Source organism: Nakaseomyces bracarensis, assembly GCF_045282275.1.
Source record: "Nakaseomyces bracarensis strain CBM3 chromosome Unknown Scaff12_0, whole genome shotgun sequence".
NCBI classification, from domain to species: Eukaryota; Fungi; Ascomycota; class Saccharomycetes; order Saccharomycetales; family Saccharomycetaceae; genus Nakaseomyces; species Nakaseomyces bracarensis.
Window position 1 is genome coordinate 357,341 of NW_027263958.1, and position 23,392 is coordinate 380,732.

The window sequence follows — 23,392 nt, forward strand, 5'->3', positions numbered from 1 at the left end:
TGATTCCAAAAAAAAGAAGAAGCCCACTAGTTTTTTTTTTGAATTGATCTCTGGAATAAATGGTTAAAAAAAAAATGAAGCTTAAGTCTACTTCTTTTTTATTTAATTCCTACTTCTAATCTATTGATTATTATAAAGAGTTATTCCTTTTATTCAATACTTTCAATCAAATCCCAATTAATAGGTTTTGCCCAAGTAAAAAAAAAAACCCTCTGCCTAGCTTCCAAAATTTTTTACTTACCTTCCTTTTGGCCTTCTAACGACCCTTCTCTACGTCCAAACCCAGTCTCTGCTCTTCTACCTCTCTGCCTCTCTGCCTCTGCCTCTGTGAGCGTGTCCCTCTCTCTGTGTCTCTCTGTGGGTGTCTCTCTGTGTGGGTTTAAAGCGTTTTTCTTAACTTCTTGGGTGACCGCGGTCAACTCTTTCGTCGGCCCGGAAGGTTGGGGGGGGAGGAAAGAAATAGAGGGAGAGGTCTTATGGGTACAGAAATCAAAGATGGGACATGTATTGGGAAGAGCATTGATCTTTATACATTAGTAAAACTACTACAAGAAAGAGAACATAGATAGGGAAGGGGGGATACAGACACCCAGTAGCAACAAGTACATCTACTACGTACTGTGCATTGTGTAGGACAAATCAAACAATTGTAGAAAGTAAAAAAAAAATAAAAAATAAGTGCAATTGTGAACCAATTGACATTGGATGGACATTTATATTGTAGGGCGTTGTCTACGTGCTCCTGTACTTTATAAGAGGGAACAGAACGTAAGGAAAATACTTTATGTAGTAACTACACACATAGCTTGCAAAAAAAACGGAGAATAAAAAGAGATGCATAGCAAAGCGATGAATATTACGTGTTCTAATAAGATCATGTGATTATAAAAAGAAATAATGTAGCTAAAAGAACCATAAAAAAAAAAGAAAGGAAAATCAAAATTAAAACTATATAATTTTATTAACAAGTATTGTATATACAAACGATAAAAAACAAGTTATCGAAGGGATGGGATATTTTGGCTGATGATAGAGTAGTTGGAAAACGAAGTAGTTAAAAAGAAAAGAAAAATGAATGTTATGTTCCAGGATAAAAATAAATGAAATCAAAAAAAAAAAATGAAAAAATCAGAATCAAATAATAAAATATGATATAAACAATATAATAAAAAATTAAATAGTCTTGATGGGAAATAAAAATTTATAGTGATATAATAAGGAGGGGGGAAAGAAAAAAGAAATAAAGGAAAAAGGATGTCTGAAAATATAAAACAAAATACTAAATCTACCATTCTCGGCTTCTTCTTCCGTCTCTACTTCCTCTACCATCTCTACTTCTTCTTTCTTCCATTAAAGTTGCTGCGTGGGTAACGCCTGGGAGATCTAAGGAAACTCTTGCACGATCTACAGAATATCTTGTGTCCAATTCTCTATTAGCAATCATACTTTCTCTTGTCCTTTCAATTGATTGTCTAGGGACCTGGCTGAAATTGCCCTCATTTTCTACAACCCTAGGAGAGTTCAACAGATTTTGGGATTCGCGTGGTGGAGACTCCCACTGAGTTTGTGGTATATCCGGTGTCCTGCCTGAAAGCTCAAAGCCTCTTGGAGTACCATCAGTTCCATTTATAACGTTCATAGGTATCTCCTCTGTAAAGACGGAGTCTCTCTCAAAATCGTCGCCAGCATACGTTTCATCCTCTAGACTTATGCCTTGTACCATACGCTCACCAAACTTACCACCTTTCGTAATTTTTGGACGGTTTGGATCTGTTGGATCATAGCCCACGGGATAATGATCAAAATCACCTCTCTTCCACATTTCCCTGACGATTTGAACATCAGATGGGCTGAAAAATTGATTGTAGATATCATAAGTGAAACGAGGGAACAAACAGAAGAATATACCAATAAACAATACACCCCAAAATGATGGGGAGTCATAAATACGCTCACCGGCCTTGTACAGATCCAAACTTGTGAAAGAACTGGTCCAAATACCTGTCCAAGCAAATAGGATTATGCATGATATGAAAATAAACAGGCCGCTGAACCAATCCCATCTATATTGATGAATTAAGATGTATAGGTTACAAGCTAATACCGCAATTGAGGTTACAATAATACCAACATAATAACGATGTTCAAGACCCATTCCATGTCTAGTTACAACACCATTTCTTTTATACAGCAAATATGGGAAGAAAAAACAAATGACAGACTGGTAAAGACCGTCAAACATATACCATAAGAATTTCCTTTGATTCCACTCTAACCTGAGGATACCGACTCTGTATAGTTGAGGAATTGCTAGTGAGATAGTATCATTGACATCTTGATCAAGAATACCTAACAAAATTACGGGAATGGAAGTGAAGGCCAAATTATAGAACATAAGGTAGGTATATTCGAATAAGTATGAACCATCGAAATTATTATAGATACCGTACCAGAATAACGCCAGGGTGAAAATAACATTTTTGTAAAAGAACTCGGGAATCATTTCAGCTAAACGTTTATAAGACCATCTACCATGTACTAATAATAATCGAGTTAAGTATCTGAACTGACCAATAGCATAGTCAGAACACATAACAGCTTGTCGACCTTCTTCACCAGCGATACCTACACCAACATCAGCAGATTGGATCATAGCAACATCATTGGAACCATCACCAATTGCTAGAGTCATAACATCTAGGGTATTTTTAACTAACTTGACAACACCGGCTTTTTGCGATGGCGAGACTCTACAGCATAAAACAGCTCTACAATTCTTACAAAGTAGAAGAAATTTCCTTTTAATATCATCGCCCGCCAAAGCAATCTTTAAAGCTTCACCATCAATGACAACAGCAAAGTTTCCTCTAGGGAATGAATGATCTCCTTTAGCATTATCTAATTCCATTTCTGAACCACTTAGGCCAAATTTCTCTCTCAAATACTTTGAAATCAAAGAGTTGACTACCTCAGTCGGGTCATCCCCAAATTCTTCAACATCTTCTCCTGCAGTTTTGATCACCAAAAGTTCCATATCATTGTTTAATAAATTACATGAGAAACCAATATTAATGGCAGTTTCGACTTTATCACCAGTCAAAACCCACAATTTAATACCAGCCTCGGCTAATAAGGCAATAGATTCTGGAACACCATCTTGTAAACGATCTTCAATAGCAGTACCACCTAACAGAATTAGATCTCTTTCAATTGAATCTGAAACGATTTCTAATTCTTCATCTCTATTAGCTAAAGATGCAGCGGCTATATCGTATCTACTGTTCCACTCTTGATATTCTGACCAGGAAAGTTCACGTTGAGCAATACAAAGGGTTCTTAAACCCTCAGTGGCATATTGTTCTAAATGAAGAGCCGTTTTCTCCAGTAGTGTTTCATCATTGTCACCACTTTTGGTACTCAATCTAGAGTATATAATGGAATCAGCACCTTTACAGATCAATAAAGCTCTTGGTTCGTCAGCAGGAGTAGCGCCAGGGATTTTAATTATACAACTCATTCTCTTTCTTGATGAATTGAACTCCAAAATATTCAATACTTCAAATTCCTTTTGTATACCTTGAATCTCAACAATCATACCTTGTTTAGTCTTCCCCATGAAACTAAAACCAAGATCTCTAGCAGTGGTAACCAAAGCTGCTTCATCTGGAGATTGAGCTTTCATATCAAGTTTATCAGGATTTGAAGGATTTGGTTCGGTTAAGACTGAATGACAAAGTGCAAGCGCCAACATGAAATGCTCACAACATTTCTTTTGAACATCACCAGTGCGTCCTTTCAAGTCGTGTACAAACTCCTTAGAAACAAATGTAATTTCATCAGGGAAAAATTGGGTATTCTGAGATAGATTTCTTAGATCATTGACCATAATATCTCTATCTTTGGCTATTTCTTCACGCTCGCGTCTTCCTTCAGCCTCAACATCAATACCTTGTCTTTTCCTCAAACCCGCAAGTGCCTCGGTGTATGCTCTACCATAAGAAACACCATTAATTGTACATTTCTTAAATTCCATGACATTTTGAGTAAGTGTACCAGTTTTATCAGAGAAAATATATTCAATTTGGCCAAGATCATCGGAAATATTCCAGGATTTTGGAGTACATGGATAATCCAATTTAGCATTGTATAATAGAACATCACCGTAAATAAAAGCAGCTTGAGCTGTTTTTATAATTTCAACAGAAATGTATAGAGAGATTGGGACCAACGATTGGTAAAGAATGACAGCAACCCAGAACGATACAAAACCGTTAGTTGCTGGATTACCACCAACAGTACCAAATTCAAAGAAATCTCTTGATCTTGGATGTTTATTATAATCAACACCATTGACGATACCAGAAATGAAACACAAAACAAACAGAAGGACAAAATTAATGATGACCGAGAAATTCAATTCTCTAGAGATACGAGATTTCTTTGTTGGTGTAACACCTGAATTTAACATAATCTTGGTGTCATCACCGGTGAAAATAACAATACCCATAGCCCATTTTGTGTTTCTTAAAGTACAACCACGAAGCAACATATTGGAGATATTAATGGGCTCGTTCCTAAGCTCGCCAGAATCAGAATCATGCCACTTTAGGTTACCTTGATAGTTGTAAAGATTGGCATGTGGTCCTTCACTTTCGACCCAGAATCTTGTTCTAGCTATATCTCTTGATGTTCTAATTTTGTAGCTACACTTCAAAGATTGTCTAACCTTTAAGTTAGTTTCACCATCTAAATTCTTGGTCTCCAGATAACATCCACCATCAGCATCAGAACTTGATAAGAGAATAATATCAGCTGGAATTTCATCATTATTGTGAATACGCACAATGTCACCGACTTTAACATTTTTCCAGTAGTCACGAGCAAATTTAGTATCGCTTCTGGCAGGCAAGTTCCTGTCAATTAGGTCAACATCGTCGTTTTCAGTAACTATATGACCCATATTGTCATAATCAAGAGACGGTCTGTTATAATCGGCAGACGCACGATAGCTATCGACAGAGTCTAAAGAATTTCTTGGACCATTAGAACTACCCCGAGCTTGCTTACGGATCTTCCGACGCTTTCTCTGGTTTCTCTTCATTTTACCTTCTTCTGTTAGTCTCTCCTTACACCACTGGATGAAACGTACTAAGAGTCTACTATTAGCTTTCTTGAATCTTCTCCACCAGGAGACATTGTCTATAGAAACATTTTCATTCAGAACACCATCTAGAATATGTGTTCTAGTGTTATTAACCTCTAAATCTAAGACAGTACGTCTTGAGTCTTCGATACCATCCTTGATAGCAGTAATAATGACAATAACAATCAAAGGAACAGCACTTAGACCAGGGTTGGTAACACCAAAAATCTGGAACGCACCCAGGATAATTAAAACCAAAAAATATACATTGGCAAAATTTTGGAACTGAAACATCAGGTTTTTAGGGAAAAAGGTAAGCGGTGTATATTTCGTGGTTCTAATCTTGTTTCTCGGATACTCCATTATCGGGTTACCTTCTTCATCGAGCATCTCCTGAGGCAAGTGCAAGTTGTGATATACAGTTCGAAGTTCATCAGCCCTATTTTTTGATCTATCGTGCTCCTCTTCATAGTCTCTGTTCAACTCTTCGAACGGGTTTTTAATATTCTTTTTGGCCCATTTTAGAGTCTTGTTCCTACTTATATTCCCCAGGTTATGGTGTTTCTCCCTTCTGGTTCCCATACGCAGTCTCTTCATCTCCCTGGTGCTCTCATCATTGTCTAGGGCTACGTCATCAAACATACCCGATTTCGCCCCACCAACAAGTGGCGTCGGCTGTATAGACTCAATATCTGTATCATTTGTAAGAGTAAACTCCCTCTCCTCTAGCTTCTCAGGCGCAAACTCTTTACTACTCCCACTATACGCGCCTTTCCCATTCCCATTCCCATTCCCATTCGATGACGAGTTGTTCATAGTATTATCACCTTCAAACTCAAAAGCATCGTCAAAGGGAGAATTTATAAAATCATCCCTCTGTCTGTTATCCCTAGACATGGTTTAACCTTTGTTTTTTTGTTTCTATATAAGCTCTCTCTTTCTTCTCTTCCTTACGGTCTCCTATAATATTTTTATATATTTAACGTAAATCACAGCCTTAAAGTTCGTCTTTTTATGTCTTCCCTCTATAGTCTTTACCCTAATTAATTATGGTCAGAATCGTTATACCTTCGTATATCTCTCGAATATCAAGAGATCTATTGATGAAGGAGTTCGTATGTCTTAAACTTCAGGAATATCCAATACCGCCCACAAGCAATCCCAGCCCACTCTAATTTTTGTTGGCCTTGAAATTCCCTTTTTGGTTGCGGCTTACAAAAAAACAATAAAAAAACAGCGAAAAATTTAAGCTGATCGGCTCGTATATTATGATGTTGATATTCTGAGTAATATAACCAAAATTATTACATATTTGATCAATAATGTTAACGTTAAATATTTATGATTATAGAATTTGTCTATAAATTGATATATTGATTACGTAAATGTATAAATTGATATATTGATACGTAAATGAATGAATTGATATAATGATACATAAATGTATGAATGTATTTCAAAATTCAAATAATAAAATAATGTGAGGATATTTTATAGGATAATACGTAAATGAGAGTAAAAGGTTATAAGAAAGAGATTGTGGTAAAAGGTTATAAAATTCAGTTCAAAAAAATATATATGTATTATACATTGATTTTTTTTTTTTAAAAAAAAAAAAAAAAAAAATTGTTTAAGAGGGAAAAGTAAAAAAATTAAAAGATAAATTTAAAAAAAAAAAAAGATATTTTTTTTTAAGTCAGAAACCTCTTAAGCTTCTTCTTGAGGTTGTTGTTGTTCTTGCTTGAAGGATTCGTAAGCAGCGGAGGCTTCCTTGAAGTGTTGTTCGAACAAGTCTTCGTTTTCCAATAATGGAACAACTTCTTGTGGTGGCAAGTCCAAGATCATACCGGTGATCTTACCAGCAGCTTCTTCATCGTTAGTTCTAGTGAAGATTCTCTTGTACAATTCTTCACCTAGAGCTTGTCTTTGCTTTTGTTGGTAGAACTGGTTAGCAGCTGGTCCGTTTCTTGGGAAACCACCTTGTGGTGGGACACCGTAGACTGGACCATTTCTGAATTGGTGTGGTGGCATACCGTTCTTTGGCATACCGCCCATGTTACCCATTTGTGGGGTTGGACCGTTGAATGGGACACCTCTTGGTGGCATGACACCGTAGAACATTGGTGGCATGAATTGACCTGGCATACCAGCAGCAGCAGCAGCAGCGGCAGCAGCAGTTTGTTGGTATCTCATTTGGTTTCTAGCTTGGATTTGTTGAGCCAATTGAGAACGTCTGACGTCCTTTCTTTGAGCAATGGCAACGTACAATGGCTTACCAGCAACAATTTGTTGGTTCTTTTCAGTGATGGCCTTGGTAGCTTCCTCTGGGGTAGAGAAACAGACAAAACCGAAACCCTTAGACTTACCGTTTTCGGTGGTCATAACCTTAGCAGAGGTAATAGTACCGAATGGGGCGAATTCTTCTTCCAACTTCTTGTCATCAATAGAGTCATCTAAGTTCTTGATGAACAAGTTAATACCTTGGTACTTAGCCATCTTTTCCAATCTAGTGGCTTCGTATTGCTTCTTCAATTCTTGTTGACGTTCGTACTTCTTTTGAGCACGGTTAACGTACAATGGTTGACCCTTATATTCAAAGTTGTTCAATTCCTCAACACACTTAACAGCATCTTCGTGGTTTTCGAAGTTAACGAAACCGAAACCCTTGTTCTCACCTTCAGAAGTTCTCTCCAAAACAACGGAGTTGGTCTTACCGAACTTGTTGACCAATTCTTCGAATTCCTTATCAGAAGTTTCAGTGTTCAAGTTTTTGATGAAGACGTTAGTGAAGTTAGCCTTTAGTTCTTCGAACTTGGACTCACGTTCCTTCTTGGACAAGTGTGGGCCAACGTAAATTTCTTGACCGTTCAACAACATACCGTTCAAGGCATCAATAGCTTCAGAAGCAGAGCCATCTTCTTCGTAGTGAACGTAACCGAAACCCTTGGAGTTACCATTCTCATCGGTGGCAACCTTACTGGACAAAATGTTACCGAAAACGGAGAAAGTGTCGTAAAGAGCCTTGTTGTCGATGTCTGGGTGCAAGTTCTTGATGAAAATGTTACCTGAACCCTTCTTTCTCAAAGATGGATCACGTTGAGACCACATGATACGGCAAAGTCTGTCCTTAATTGGGGTGAAGTTCAACTTCTCGATAGCAGTCTTGGCAGCCTCGTGGTCGTTGAAGTTAACGTAAGCGTAACCCAAAGAAGTCTTGGTGATGGCATCACGGCAGACACGGATGGAGGAAACAGCACCGATTGGAGAGAAAATGTCGTACAAGTGTGCTTCGGAAACAGATGGATCCAAGTCACCAACGTACAGAGAGGCAGAAACAGTCTCAGATTGGTTCTCTTCAGCACCAGAGTTTTGTTCTTGCTTGTCTTGCAAGTTCAAGTTCTCCAACTGTTCAGCAGTCTTATCAGCAATATCAGCCATTGTTAATTGTTGGGTTTTTGGGTTTTTATTAATTTTTTTATTTTTTTTTGTGTTTAACTTAAAAATTACTTTAAAATTTTAGAAAATTGAGTTCAAATTTCTATTTCTTTTAAAATATTATTGTATCTTTATTCAATATAGATAAAAATAACAAAGTAATTTAGTTAACTTTTTTTTTAGTTTTTTTTTGGGTTTTTTTATTAGTTTATTTTATATCCTTTGAAAGGGAGATGAAATAAATAAAAAGAGACAAAAAGTAGGAAAAGAAGACGTCAGATTAATCTATTCTTTTTATGAAATACAATCAACTAAACAACTCTTTAAATGAAAACTACTTAAATTGTAACTCTTTTGATATAATCAAATTACTCAATCTCTACACCCGGTGCAAGTGAAATTTTTTTTTCCTGATGGCAACACAAAAAAAAATTTTCATCGTATGACAGAATGTCACATTTTTAGTATGGAATGATGTTTATTAAACGTACCATCAACGTTACGATGTAGATGGGTGAATGGATAATAGAAATATATAGGTTTATAATACTGTTATTATAAAAAAGCTGTAGATCATTAGCGCGTGTGTGTATAATATTACATTACCTACTTGTAAGTGTTTGTGTATATCTATTTTTACATTATTTTTACATTATTTTTGTTAGTTATTATTGAAGGTGGAAAAAAAAATATTTATTTTATTTGCATATTAGTTTTGACATTGTTATTAGTTTTGTATGTTTGTTCTTGTTTTTTACAGAATGGTATTATTTGGTGCTAGTAATTTTTTTGTACATATCCATTAATTTTGTACTTTTGACTTCCGCAGGCCAGAAATTGGAACTGTATGACCATAGGTGCTTTCTTTCACGTGCAGGGTTTTTACTACTTTTGATTTGAGACTCGATGTGATCACCTATGGCAGTCAATTCTGTCTTTAGGATCTTAGCCCAGTCACGGCGGTCGAGACCTTTACCACCACGCCTTAGACGTTTTAGAGAAGTTCTCATCGAACTCATTGTAAGTCTACAAGACTCTTCGTCCATGGAGTCATATTCTTTGATATGTACATTACCATTCTCATTCTCCTTGTTTGAAGAGGAAAGCAATGGTGAAGATCCGTTCTTTTTAGATTGAGAAACTAGTGATGCTGGGCCCTTAGGTAGAGCTGCAGGGCCCTTGGGTAGTAATTTGGCACGTTTTCCAGCAGCAGGTGAATCAGACTTGCCAAGGTCGGGAGTACCAGAAGCACTAGTATCGGAATTGTAGTTGCTATTGTTTACCTTCCTTACTCTCTTCTTTGGGTTGCTAGCTGTCATTGATCTTCTCCCTGTGACGTCTCCAGTGGCACCGGGACTAGTAGCGGATCTTGGGTCGTCTCTTAGGAAACTAATCAAGTAATCAACACGTCTACCTAAATGTAATGAACCAGGAACTTTTTTAGAATCTTTTCCTTTAGTCTTTTTTTCTTCCTTTTCTACGGCCAGTTGAGAAGAGTTTTCTTTCTTTACTTCTTTCTTGACATTGTTGTTAGCTAGGTTAGCATCGTTTAAGAAAATCTTATTTGATAGTCCTAAGAATGGATCATCACGAATTTGACTCCATGAACCGTATCCGTATTTGTAAACACCAACTAGTAATTTTTCATCATCTTCCTTCTGCCAGTCACAATTCCAATTTGGAACTGGCTTAGGATTGCCACTCAAAAATTTAAATTCAAGAGGATCGGACTTAAAATGCTTCTTCAGGTAACTCTTCAAAAACTCTAGTTCCTTGCATCTATGTACAATGGATTCTGCATTCAATGATTTTACCTTTCTAAAAGTAAATAAAATAGCTTTCTTTTCTCTCCGTTTCATTGTCAGTCTTGTAATTGGGTTTTCTTTGTCTTGCTCGTCGGATTTAATTTCACCAGTCTTTAACTTCATCTTATAGTCATGGGCTGCAGATTCAAGTTCCCGTAATATCTGAGTTCTTTTTGTATCTTCTTCCTCAAATATTGTTTTAGCTTCTTCTAGTAGGTCCTCGAGTACTTCTTTGTATTTCTCGATCGATTTCACAGGTAATGTTCCATCTGCGATTAATTCCTCTAATTTATCACTAACATCACCATATCTGAGAACAGCTCTATATAGTGATCGGATTTCTGATTCTCCGAGTGAGTTCATATCATTTGCTTTTGCTCTTCTACGTGATGATCTACCGTCTTCATCGTCTGATGTAACTGTTGAACCATCTCCATTCACGCTATCCTTGATTCTCTTTAAGGCATTGTCTCTTCTATTCATCATTTCTAATTGTTCCTTTACATAGTCTTCATCTTTACGCCGTTGCTCTTCATCTTGTAGCTTCTTTAACTCCTCTTCGGGGATAATGTCATCCCAATCAACATCTGCCTTGTAATCTGTAACCTCGAATTGTTTTAAAAATTCTTCACCCCCTAAATGTGATTCTCCTAAGTCTGGGGTTGTTACATGGTCTTCAGCATGACTCAAAACGTCATCCAGATTCAAATCTTCTAGTTTCTTTTGGTTATCTTTAGCAGCAAACATATTGCCAGCACCAAATTTTAGGATTTCAGATAATTCACCTGCAGAAGGATCTGTTTTTTTAGTATACTTATTACCATCAGTAACACCGAGTGAAATAATAGCATATTCTAGAATCATTTTCTTTCTTGCCCTCTCTAGGACTTCCTCTTCCACTGTATCCTTGGAGACTAATCTATAGACCATAACGTGATTTTTCTGACCGATACGGTGAGCTCTCGCCATGGCTTGAAGATCTGCTTGAGGGTTCCAATCTGAATCAAAGATAATAACAGTATCTGCAGTCATTAAGTTAATACCTAAACCACCAGCTCTAGTAGATAGTAAGAAGACAAAGTCATCGGAACCTGGTGCATTGAAATGTTCAATTGCTATTCTTCTTTGATTGGATGGAACAGTACCATCTAAACGTTGGAAGTTGATACCTTTAATAGATAAATAGTCACCTAGAATATCAAGCATTCTCACCATCTGGGAAAATATCAGGACCCTATGACCATCTTTTTTCAGTCTTGTAAGCAATTTATCCAATAGGACCATCTTACCTGAAGACATGATTAAACCTCTTAAAACATTTTCCCTTGACATATTTCCAGCTCCGAATTTGTCTAGCACTTTCTCTTCTGCTGAATCAAATAAATAGGGATGATTGGATGCCTTCATTAGTGTGTTCATAATATTAAGCATGGAAAATCTTCCTCCTTTAGCCCCAGCTGTAAGAGCAGAGTAATTCTTAGTTAATATATTTTTGTAGTATTCAGTCTGTACATCAGACAACTCTACACGAAGGATTCTCTCTGTCTTAGATGGCAATGATTTTTCTACGTCCTTTTTCAAACGTCTGAGAATGAAAGGTTGCAATCTGGTGTGTAAGTCTCTAATATACTCCTCCTGCTCAGCATCTTGGTTTTCAAAATCAATTTCTTGATCAATAGTAAAACGTCCAGGCATTAGGAAATTAACTAATGCAGCTAATTCTTTGATATTATTTTGTAGCGGTGTACCTGTAATTAAGAGACGGTTAGCAACCTTAAAACTGTTTAATGATTCATATAAGGAGGACTCGGCATTTTTCAGTCTATGAGCTTCGTCAACAGCCAAAAACTGCCATTTGATGTTACCTAGTTCGGCTCTATCCTTTAGAATATATTCATAGGTAGTCATTAACACATTAAATTTGATCTGCCTTTTACCCTTCACCTTTGGATTGGTGTAAAATTCAGTTTCTCTTTCCATGTCTCTCGATTTCTGGTTTCCCATATAACAGATACAATTAATATCCGGCGCCCATTTTTCAAAAGTCTCAATCCAAGCGGGCATCGTTGATAGTGGAACAACAATAATATGTGGACCATTCTGTCTCCTTGCAAATATCAACCAACTAATAAATGCAACAGTTTGCACAGTTTTACCCAAACCCATCTCATCGGCTAAGATACCGTTATCGTTTTTAGACCAGAGGAAAGCCATCCAGTTAATACCAGTAAGTTGGAAATCTCTTAGTTCACCACCTTTAATGAAGGGAGGCTGAACGCTAAGCTTCTCAAATCTAGGTCTTTCAGAGGTATAATTACTAGAGTACTGAGGAAGAATTTTTGAGTTTTGTCGGCTTTGAAAGTGTTTGACTGGATCCGGTGCAATTTTTGCGATCTCAGCTGCATCCTCCCAAGTAGCTTCATCATAATTTAGACGACGCCATTTAACAAGGTATTGTAATTGAGAGCTTCCGTCCTCTAGCTCTACACGTTGGCTATCTATTATTCTTTCGGGTATCCTGAACTCTTCCAATTCATCTAGTCTTCTCTCATGCTCCATGTCCATGATTTCAATATCCTCGGGAGTTATGTAAGGATCCAGTCTAATTTGCTGTTCTTGAATGATGTACTGTTTGCAGTAGTTATCCAAACGTTTTATTCCCCGTACTGTTCCAAGTGAGTCATAGGTTTCCCAGGTATTATGCAAGTGTGACTCGTCGGTCCATTTTATTAGGAATTCATAGTTTTCTTTGCACTGGCTCAGTTCAGGTATTATTTTAGATAATGTATCTTTATCAGCTGTTTCTTGAAACCGGTGGGTTATTACTATATCAATACCATGCACGTCTTCCATCGGTGGGGTGACTGATCTGCCACGCTGCTCATCTCCACCATCAGCCTCGGATAACTCATCATCCCAGTCATACTCCTCCTCAGACTCAAGTAAATCATCATCCGAGTAGTCAATGTTGTAATTGACCGATTTACTAGTCCTGGAAGAGAACCGCGTAGGTACAACCGTGGGTTTCTCCTTCTTGGTCTTGCTCTGCTTCGGCCTACCACGTCCATGACCGCTACCATTACGCGTCCCAGACCCTCCTCGTCTACTCCCACCTCGTTTCTTTTGGGGAGACCCATAATAATCATCATCTTCGTCTTCATCTTCATCTTCATCTTCATCAAGATCATCAAGATCATCCATAGATTCATTGTCCACATCATATGCATCCATATCTTCGTCACCATCTCCATCTCCATCTCCACCCTCGTCATCATCTTCGTCATCACTTCTCAATGCACGCTTCTTACGTCTAGTACTCACAGGAATATCATCCTCATCACTATCAACATACGTGTGACGCGCAGAAGACCTATGCGACCTTCTCAACCCATACAATTCCGGGTTCTGCAGAACTTCATCATCAATTTCCTTCATCTACACAAATTTATTACGTTTTATCCCTTGATTTTGTTGTTTTCTTACGACGTATTTAATTCCTTACAGTGTTTTTTGGAATCTCTTTTTTTTTTTATTCTTTTTCTTATGATAATATTCGTTATGGTTGCTGTATGTTTAGTATTTTAAAAAAAATAATAGAAAAAAAGAAAGAAATCAATTAGATTTCCTTTTTTTTTTTAATAATTTAACTTCTTTACTTTATAAGAAACTTATACACATAGAATGGAGTTAATCTCTTTCAATATAAGTTATAATAAGTCCTTTTGAAGGTTTCAAGACTTTCAAAAAAAAAATTGTTATTTCCGCCTTTTTTTTTACCAAAAACAAAAATAAAAAAAAAATTTTCTTTTCATTCATTTACTCTCTCCGTGCATTTCTAAGGTATTTCAATAACAAATTTAAAAGAGAGCGAAAGAAATAACTAATATAAAAAAAAAGAGGCTATAGTAAATAACATCACAATAGATATCCAAAATAACCTCAGTTTTATAACTTTCGCATCGGATAGTCCATATTAAAGAGTTGGATTGGGTCGAGCACAATCGTAGTGTACGTTCCATCACGTTTTTGCAATCGTATAGTACGCTGTCGTATTATACGTCAGACACGTGCATGTCAGGGTAATAGTGGTACGTGATACACTCCTACGTTGTGTCACGTGACCATGGATCATTTCTTTTATTTTTTTTCATTCAGATGGATGATGGATGATGGTAAATTTACCAATAAGTCATCGATTTTATCGTATTGTCATTGAGGTAGCTTGTGTTTTTGGATCTGCTCTGTATATTATTATAGCTTCATAGTATTTTTTAGGTGTGGAGATATTTACGGTAACTGTAAGAGAAATATATATAGAGAGAGAGAGATGACTGTTGAGAAAACTGGTATTTGGGTGTTGGGATATGGATCATTGATATATAAGCCACCGCCACACTATACGCATCGGATACCGACGGTGATATATGGGTTTATGCGGAGGTTTTGGCAGAGCTCTGTGGACCACAGAGGAACGCCGGAGTCGCCTGGCCGTGTGGTGACTCTGGTACCGTTTCGAGAGATCAAGGCACATCCGGAGTTTCTACGGGACTATGAGAAGTACGAAAACCGAGGGGTGAAGATAGACCTGGAGCAGTGGGGCACACATGATCTGAAGACAATAGGTGTTGTTTATTACATACCTGCAGATAAGGCTGCTGAGGTTAAAGAGTACCTTGATGTTCGAGAACAGAACGGATACACCATGCATGAAGTAGAGGTGCACTTGGACCTGACTGAGTCAGATGCTCGGGACGAAGAACTGGTGGAGGCCATATCTGAGCTCGAGGTCCACGAAGTAACGGGTAAGAAAGTGCTGACCACCAACGTGTATATAGGCACTGTTACAAACGAGGCCTTCATCGGACCCGAAAATATTGAGGATACCGCTAAAGTGATAGCCACTAATGTTGGTCCTAGCGGCACAAATTTCGACTATCTTCGAATGCTCTGTGAATCAATGGAGTCAATGGACACTTGTGAAGAAGAAGATCAATACCTCATCGCGTTGTTCGAGGAAGTGAAAAGATTGCGAAATAGGAAGAAGTGAATGATGACTGCACTCTACGTTGCTTTGTATCTAGTATGCATATCTAAATTTACAATTTTATGTACTGTCAATTAGTTGATGACCCGTATCGTATGACAACATTCCATAGATAATATATAGTAGTCACATGCTGAATTTTAAAGCTTCAGCGAAACATAGAAGTAAATATATAAAACGTTTGTAATAGGACGTTTGTAAACTTTTTGAAATTTGTTATTAGTTCAGTTCATAGCACTTCTATCATATAGAAGCCCATTTCGCACTGACTTTAGAAGCTTATGAAAGTGCTAGCTATCAAAAAGGAAAGGGGAGCGGGGCGTGATCTTCTTTTCTTTTTGTAGTTTATCGTATTTTCCTCGGATTGTGTATCTTGGTACTCATGTTATGCAATGAATGTATAATACTTTTTTTTAGTGTCTGGCTGTTTTGCTGGTTTGTCTTGGTCTTTTGCCCTTTAGTACTTCGGTACCGTCTCTGTTGAGAAGAGTAAGAAAAAAGGGATGATTTACCCAGTGAAACCAGTAAAGGTCTTTGAACCTAAGGATTAAGTTGGCGAACGTTGGACATCGAAGAAAGCGACTGAGTAGTCTTTCCCACATTCGCTTCTTCTTAATCTTTCTACAATGGCGGCGGGGGCGGGCACTTCTCTCTTTCCTTTAAATGGGCTTTTTATTGTTCCCTAACCCTTAAAATCTTCAGTGAGTTAACGAAATTCAATTGGGATCCGAAACTCACATCTACAATTATCACTTACACACACACACACATACATACATACAAACATCACATACACAGTATTCTCTCTTAGAATCCCCCCCTTTCCCTCCCTTCCAAAGAGATTAGGGAAAAACGTATATAATCCATATATAATTGACCTCATCATAAGACTAACTGACTCTCTTAAATAATTAAATAAATTTATTCCAATTGGTTAGGTGAGAAGTTAAAATAGACTGTCCAATTTATTTTATTCATTTCAACAGCAAAGAGAGAATGAATAAGTTAAGGGAGGAGTTTGTGGACTCCACAATGGAGGAGAAAAGACTCAATGAGAATAAGAACAGGGAGAAGTACTGGTACAGGTGGGGTCCTTACTTGAGTGAGCGTTCATGGGCTACAGTGCGTGAGGATTATTCCTTTAACGGTGATGCTTGGTCCAATTTCCCATTCGAACACGCTAATTCCCGTGTGTTCAGATGGGGTGAAGACGGTATGTTTGGTGTCAGTGACAACAAGCAATTGATCTGTATGAATGTTGCTTTGTGGAACGGTAAGGATGTTAGGTTGAAGGAAAGATTGTTTGGGCTTACTGGTCCTCAAGGTAACCACGGTGAGGATGTCAAGGAACTATACTACTACCTAGACAATACTCCATCACACTCTTACATGAAATCTCTGTACAAATACCCCTTCAAGAAGGAATACCCATACGAGGAATTGGTACAGAAGAATGCTGAGCGTGGTTACAACGATAAGGAGTTCGAAATCTATGAAATTGATGGTCTATTCAAGGATAAAGAGACCGGGGATAGCCCTTATTTTGACGTCTTCTTCGAGATGGCCAAGGATGCCGAAAACGAAAATGATCTGAACTTCAGAATCACAGTCCACAATAGAAGTACCAAGGACTCCGGGGAGTTGTACGTAGCACCACAGGTCCTGTTCAGAAACACCTGGGCTTGGAACCTAAAGGGAGAAAAGCCAAAGTTATGGAAGGACGATAAGTCTGAGAATTTACTTCATGTGGAACATGAGAAATATGGTCACCGTCAAGTTGTGTTCCAGCCTTCTCCAGGTGGATTCGGTGAAGATGGAAACTCAGAGGAAATCGATGATATCGATCCAGTCTTGCTGTTTACTGAAAATGAATCTAACCTAGTCAAACTGTTCAACGAAAAGGAAAACCCAGCTGAATATACTAAAGATGCTTTTGAAGAGTATCTTGTTAATGATAATAAAGATGCTGTAAACCCAAAGAATTGTGGTACTAAGGCATGTGCTGTTTATCACTTCAAGAACATCCCCCCTGGTGAGTATGTCACTGTTAGATATAACTTCACTGATAAACCAGACCAAAAGATTTTCCAAACCGAAGGAATCTCGGTCTTTGACGAAGATGACTTCGATACTATATTTGATGAACGTGAAGAAGAAGCTGACAATTTCTACTGGAGAGTTAACCCTGCTCCTGTTAGTGATGAGCTAAGAAATATTCAGAGACAAGCATATGCTGGTTTGTTATGGACTAAGCAGTTCTACAACATTACTTGGGATGCCTGGTATAATGGTGATAAGAACATTAAACCTCGTCCTCCTCCAGACAGAGCTAATGGGAGAAATAAGCACTGGAAGCATATGTATATTGAGGATATTTTGTCAATGCCTGACAAATGGGAATATCCTTTCTTTGCTTCGTGGGATACAGCTTTCCATTGTGTTCCAATTTCTATGATCGATCCTGAATTTGCCAAGAAGCAATTGGATTTATTAACTAGAGAATGGTATATGCATCCAAATGGTCAAATTCCAGCATATGAATGGAATTTCAACGATGTCAATCCACCTGTTCATGCTTGGGCTGTATATCGTGTCTTCAAGATTGAGAGAAGTATTTACAACAGAGAGGATAGAGTGTTTTTGGAACGTGTTTTCCAAAAGCTGCTACTAAACTTTACCTGGTGGGTTAACCGTAAGGATGTCGAAGGTAGAAATGTCTTCGAAGGTGGTTTCCTAGGTCTAGATAATATTGGTATTTTCAATAGATCTGAGCCTCTACCAACAGGTGGTACTTTAGAACAAGCTGACTCCACTGGTTGGATGGCTTTCTACTCTTTGCAAATGCTTAACATTGCGTTAGAACTGGCAAAAAATAACCCAGTTTATGAAGATATTGCATCTAAATTCTTTGAGCACTTTATCTTGATTAGTGATTCTATGTCTTTTGATTATGCATGTGATATCCATAATGGTACCGAACAAATCAACCAGAACTTATGGAACGATGAAGACAAATTTTACTATGATGCTATTACTTGGGGTAACCATAAAATGCAATTACCTATTAGATCATTGGTCGGTTTGATTCCTTTGTATGCTACAATGACTTTGGAGCCAAAATTGTTGCAACAATTCCCATCGTTCAAGAGACGTGTTGATTGGTTTATTGAAAACAGGCCAGAAATCTTTGACAGAAACGTTGCCTCTATTTCAAAGAGAGGTGTTGGTGAAAGATTGCTATTATCATTAGTCACTAAAGACAGATTAGAAGCAATTTTAACTCGTATGTTAGATGAGGATGAGTTCTTGTCTTCTTACGGTATCAGATCCTTATCTAAATACCATAAAGACCATCCGTTTGAAATGGAGGTCAATGGTAGCAAGTACGGTGTTGGTTATCTACCAGGTGAATCTGATTCTGGTATGTTCGGTGGTAATTCTAATTGGAGAGGTCCAATTTGGTTCCCCACCAGTTTCCTGATTATTGAATCGTTGCAGAGATTCTATTTGTATTACGGTTCTAATTTCAAAGTCGAGTGTCCTGTTGGATCCGGCGAGTATCTAAATTTGGCCGAAGTTGCAGAAGAAATCGGTTACCGTATGATACATTTGTTTGTTCCAGATGAAAAGGGTGAGCGTGCCATAAACTATGGTGAATATTCTGAATTCTTATCTACTGATGAAAATTTCAAGGATTATTTACAGTTCTTCGAATACTTTGATGGTGATACAGGTAGAGGTTTGGGAGCTTCTCATCAATGTGGTTGGACAGCACTTGTAGCCAAATGGATTAGTGATGTTGGTGTGTCATGTGTCAGACTTCCTCGTACTCCAAGATCTTCTGTATCGAATTCTTCATCTGGTGCTACCACAGATGATGATGAAGAAGTACACAAGATGAAGAGAATGGCAAGACGTAAGAGTGCTAAATCTTTGGTCAACTTCACTGCTACTGTTCTAGACCTAACAGAAGAGGAAAAGCACCAACACCGTATTGGTGGTACTAACACTGGTTTAACACCACGTAGCAGTATTTCTAGTGAAAAGGCACAAGAAATGATGGATGAACAATTCGATGACTTCATCAAACAAAATGAGCAGGACATTGAGGGCCATACTAGTGTAAAGAAGGAGGTCACTGACGAGAAATCTGATGCTCCCGAAAATGCACATAAGTATGAGTCGGCAATCATGGGTAAATTAAAAGAAAAAATGAAGCATATGGCTATTTCCGGTTCTAAGAGTGAAGAAGATAACTCAGATGAAGATGAATTAGTCTGTCATTAATTATTTCAAAAAGAACCATGTACACTTCTTGTTTTTATTTTATTTAAATCAATTTCATCATTTTTACTTTAAATATTAAACATATAAAAAAACTCTCATAAAAAGTCATTATTAAGAATCATAAAAATTTAATACTCGATCGTATCACATCAAAGCTTTGTAAATGTTACATATTTTTATGTTTTGTGCATGAGAATTTACTAAGCAAATTATTAATAAAAGGGATATCTTTTAAATTTGTTATATCAAACTGTTATTATTATATCAATTAAAAAGCAATACTTCATCTGTTCATATAGCACCAAATTACCTGAACTTTGAGAATATTACCAATAAAATTAAGAGTATTAATACTGCTATAATTGCATAACTAATAGCCTTGTTGGCGATTAGTCTCCTGCTCATCACTTTAAGGGTTTTTATACTTTTATCAACATAAGAATCAGCCTGGAATAAAGTATCCCTAGCATTTTCTAGTGTTTCCCTTTGAGACCTGAGATCCATCATAATTTGAGACCCAATTCCTTCAGTTTCATTAGCTAAACGGCTCGCATCCCGCAATTTATCTCCAGAACGTTGTAATGTTGCATGGTTTGCCAGCAATTGCTGCCTCTGTTCATCGTTCATACCTTCCAAATCCAAGTTGGCGTTCCCATTATTGGCCGCGGAGCCGAATAGCTCATCTTTGTCTCTTGCATCGAGTAACTTCTGTAAGGGTTGCCTTAGCTCGTTATTAACCTGTGTCTTCCACTCCCTTATCCTAGCTTTATAGTTCGCTCTCTCTTGTGCACCATCAACACTGTTTGTTACTTCGAGAGCCATCTGATCCAGGAGATCGTACAATTCATCCTTCTGCTCTTCTATTTGTTTCAACGTACCATTCCTCTCTGGAAGGGCCTGAGCACTAGCCTTCACAAGAGCTGCTTTGCCCTGCTCTAATGTAGCCTTAAACTCACTCTCATAACTCTGTAACAGACTCATAACCCTTGTGTTTCTTTATTATTCTGCCTCCCCCTTTAATTAATGTGTCACTTCTAAAATAAACGTCTCGTTATAAAGATAAAAAGCAATATCAAGCAAACAACACGCCTTCTATTTTTTCCCTGTAATCAAAGCCTTATGTATATACCAACTCTCCAAGTTCCATATGTGAGATAGTGTGACTAACCATTAGCCTATAGCTATTAACTACCTAAACACACAATAACTCACTAGCATTCAATCATCAGCCCTTAGAATTATATCATTGCATACGTTAAGTCATCAAATTAATTCAGATATACGTATTCACACATGATATTAGTACAATATGATAAATCATGTGACAGTACGTATGATAAGATTCACGTTTTTTTTTTTAAGGAAACAAAAATAGAAGCGATGTTTTTAAAAAAAATGTAAACAATAACAAAATAGCAAGATCTATGCATTGTGGTTGAAATATTGAGATGGAGTAGGGTTAGTGTTTCTAATTTGTTTTATAATTGTGAGATCATACTACCAAGGTGTATTTATTTATTTTAGTATAAATAATATTACCAAATAAACCATATTGATTAAACCATGGATTCTAGGATACCGTCCTTTAGGGCGAGGAAGAAGATACGGCTATCGATGCATGAGAATACCAGTATAAACACTAGCGCAAATGCCCATACGAATACGAATACCAATACTAGTACTTTAAGAGATGTTACAAATACACTGGAAAATGGGATGCGGTATGGATTCAAGAAGAAGTTAAGTTTTGGGGATGAGAAGATGATGGAGGAGATCAAGAGGCGTGAGCGGAAGGTATTGCGGGACATAAACCAGCTGCGATCGGCCATAGATGAGATTGAGAAGGAAACTGAGAAGGTACGAAGCGTTGAAATTCCTCAATTGAGACGAAATTTTAGTCTTAAACAGGACTTAATCAAGTCATTGACCACTGAGATAAGTGCATTAGACGAGTATTTGGATGTCAAAGTGGGAGAGTGTGAGGATGAAAGAGAAGATCAAGCCCAGGTGTCCAAAAATATGAGTATGAAATATGGGATAGAAGTGACTAACGAAGAGACGAAATGGGATCAACAGTTGTCGGAGAGTAGACATGGATGGGACAGTAAAATTTTTGATATGATACACTCTAAACCTGATCCGGACCATGTGGAAGAGATCAATTCTCTAAAACAAGAGCTCGCTGACTGCGAATCTCATTGGAAAGTTATGGAGCAGGAAAATATTGGTCGATGTCATGAACGCACTGCAGAACTGGACAAGGAATTTATCCAGTATAAAGCAGAGAAAACTGTTATATTAGAAGAACTGAAGTCCAAAGAGCGAGAACTCGCTCTAACATTAGAGCAAACTCAGATCAATTGCGATCTATCTAAAAAGGATAGTGAAAAAAATGCGGACAAGATTAGTGCTAAAAAGAAAGAGATTCTTGATATAACTCATGAGATTAACAAACTGGATAATGAGGTTATACCCTTGGATTCAGACCTGCGGTTGGCCAGGACCCAATTCCGGGAGATTCAAGCTGACTGTGATCATGTAAACCAGATCTGCGAAAAATTGAAGGTAGAGAACAAACAAATCTATGATAAGTATATCCAAGAAAAACGTCTTAAGAAGCGCTTGCAATTTGCTATTGAGGAAATGCAAGGTAACATAAGAAATTTTGCGGTATTGAATGATAGGACAAACTTTTCGGTAGAACCACTGTCATCATCTTCGAAACCTTCATCGTCATCGTCATCGTCATCCACATCGTCAACCGTAACATCTCCTGGAACGTCTCTGTTCTGCAAATTGAACAATAGAAGGTATCAGTTCTCAAGGATACTCGACATCAAACAGTTACAAAGCAGCCAGTTGTTCGGCGAAGAGTTCGAAACGTACTTCGATACGCTTCTCCGCAAACAGCAGAACTTTTCCCTCTTTTTATGTAATCCTGCAAGGCTCCCCATCGACCTAATGGACACAATCAACAAATTCCTAGCGGAATCACCACTGCTAGACATCTTCCAAACCACAAGACAAGAAACAGGTTTCTTGTTCAAATCCAAATCAGATAACTCTACCGTCCAGGCCCACATCGTAGAACTAACAGATGACATAGAGAAGGAACTGCAGACAACTCACCGCCTCCTTCTACGCTCGACAATCCCCTGCTTCCTACACGCAATTGAATCATCATCTTCCTCAGTGTTCATGTACCTAGACCTCTCCCAACGCCTAATGAAAGAAAGAAAGCCAATATAGAAGCCTTTTTTTTATTTTTTTGAAGGTTTTCCCTTTTTGGGACAAACGCGTTTCTGCTCTGCAACTTTCATTTTTCCTTTTCCCGTCCCTACAGCGTTTTCTAACTCAATCGCCCATTTTTCTTACGGATTTCTGCGCCCAGCACGCGAAATTTGAATTTTATTTTTAATTTACAATTAATTGGGCGTTCTCTTGCACAGAAAATACCGTAAAAGGTTCCATATTTCTGCTTTAGGGAACTGTTTTATGCTTACAAGAATGTTTAATGAACGTTGTTCCTACAGCAATTACTTTTTAGTATTACTCAATTGGTTTTTGTTTAATTTTGGTGTTAGTTGAATTAAAAATACTATTACCTTATTTTTTATTTCGGTAGCGTTGACAATTGATTTTGTTTTAGCGTTTCCTTGGTTTCTTTTCTCGAATTAT

At 37.5% G+C, this 23,392-nt stretch overlaps 7 protein-coding genes across 7 annotated transcripts; 3 read left to right on the forward strand and 4 right to left on the reverse strand.

The window, feature by feature from the left end:
- Nucleotides 1-1,285: 1,285 nt before the first annotated feature.
- Nucleotides 1,286-6,040, reverse strand: DNF1 (aminophospholipid-translocating P4-type ATPase DNF1; the record flags this gene model as incomplete). Its single annotated transcript, XM_071053761.1, has 1 exon — nt 1,286-6,040. The coding sequence occupies one exon, from the start codon at nt 6,038-6,040 to the stop codon at nt 1,286-1,288; it is 4,755 nt and encodes a 1,584-aa protein (XP_070910173.1).
- An 810-nt stretch (nt 6,041-6,850) lies between these two features.
- On the reverse strand, nt 6,851-8,581 carry PAB1 (polyadenylate-binding protein; the record flags this gene model as incomplete). Its single annotated transcript, XM_071053762.1, has 1 exon — nt 6,851-8,581. The coding sequence occupies one exon, from the start codon at nt 8,579-8,581 to the stop codon at nt 6,851-6,853; it is 1,731 nt and encodes a 576-aa protein (XP_070910174.1).
- A 764-nt stretch (nt 8,582-9,345) lies between these two features.
- CHD1 (chromatin-remodeling ATPase CHD1) lies at nt 9,346-13,818 on the reverse strand (the record flags this gene model as incomplete). Its single annotated transcript, XM_071053763.1, has 1 exon — nt 9,346-13,818. The coding sequence occupies one exon, from the start codon at nt 13,816-13,818 to the stop codon at nt 9,346-9,348; it is 4,473 nt and encodes a 1,490-aa protein (XP_070910175.1).
- Nucleotides 13,819-14,710: 892 nt separating this feature from the next.
- Nucleotides 14,711-15,430, forward strand: GCG1 (gamma-glutamylcyclotransferase; the record flags this gene model as incomplete). Its single annotated transcript, XM_071053764.1, has 1 exon — nt 14,711-15,430. The coding sequence occupies one exon, from the start codon at nt 14,711-14,713 to the stop codon at nt 15,428-15,430; it is 720 nt and encodes a 239-aa protein (XP_070910176.1).
- Nucleotides 15,431-16,423: 993 nt separating this feature from the next.
- Nucleotides 16,424-19,714, forward strand: RNJ42_03601 (uncharacterized protein; the record flags this gene model as incomplete). The annotated part of the gene is made up of 1 exon (XM_071053765.1): nt 16,424-19,714. One exon carries the CDS (start codon nt 16,424-16,426, stop codon nt 19,712-19,714), a length of 3,291 nt encoding a protein of 1,096 aa, XP_070910177.1.
- A 306-nt stretch (nt 19,715-20,020) lies between these two features.
- On the reverse strand, nt 20,021-20,695 carry VTI1 (v-SNARE protein VTI1; the record flags this gene model as incomplete). The annotated part of the gene is made up of 1 exon (XM_071053766.1): nt 20,021-20,695. One exon carries the CDS (start codon nt 20,693-20,695, stop codon nt 20,021-20,023), a length of 675 nt encoding a protein of 224 aa, XP_070910178.1.
- A 582-nt stretch (nt 20,696-21,277) lies between these two features.
- CIK1 (Cik1p) lies at nt 21,278-22,963 on the forward strand (the record flags this gene model as incomplete). Its single annotated transcript, XM_071053767.1, has 1 exon — nt 21,278-22,963. The coding sequence occupies one exon, from the start codon at nt 21,278-21,280 to the stop codon at nt 22,961-22,963; it is 1,686 nt and encodes a 561-aa protein (XP_070910179.1).
- Between the last annotated feature and the right edge of the window lie 429 nt (nt 22,964-23,392).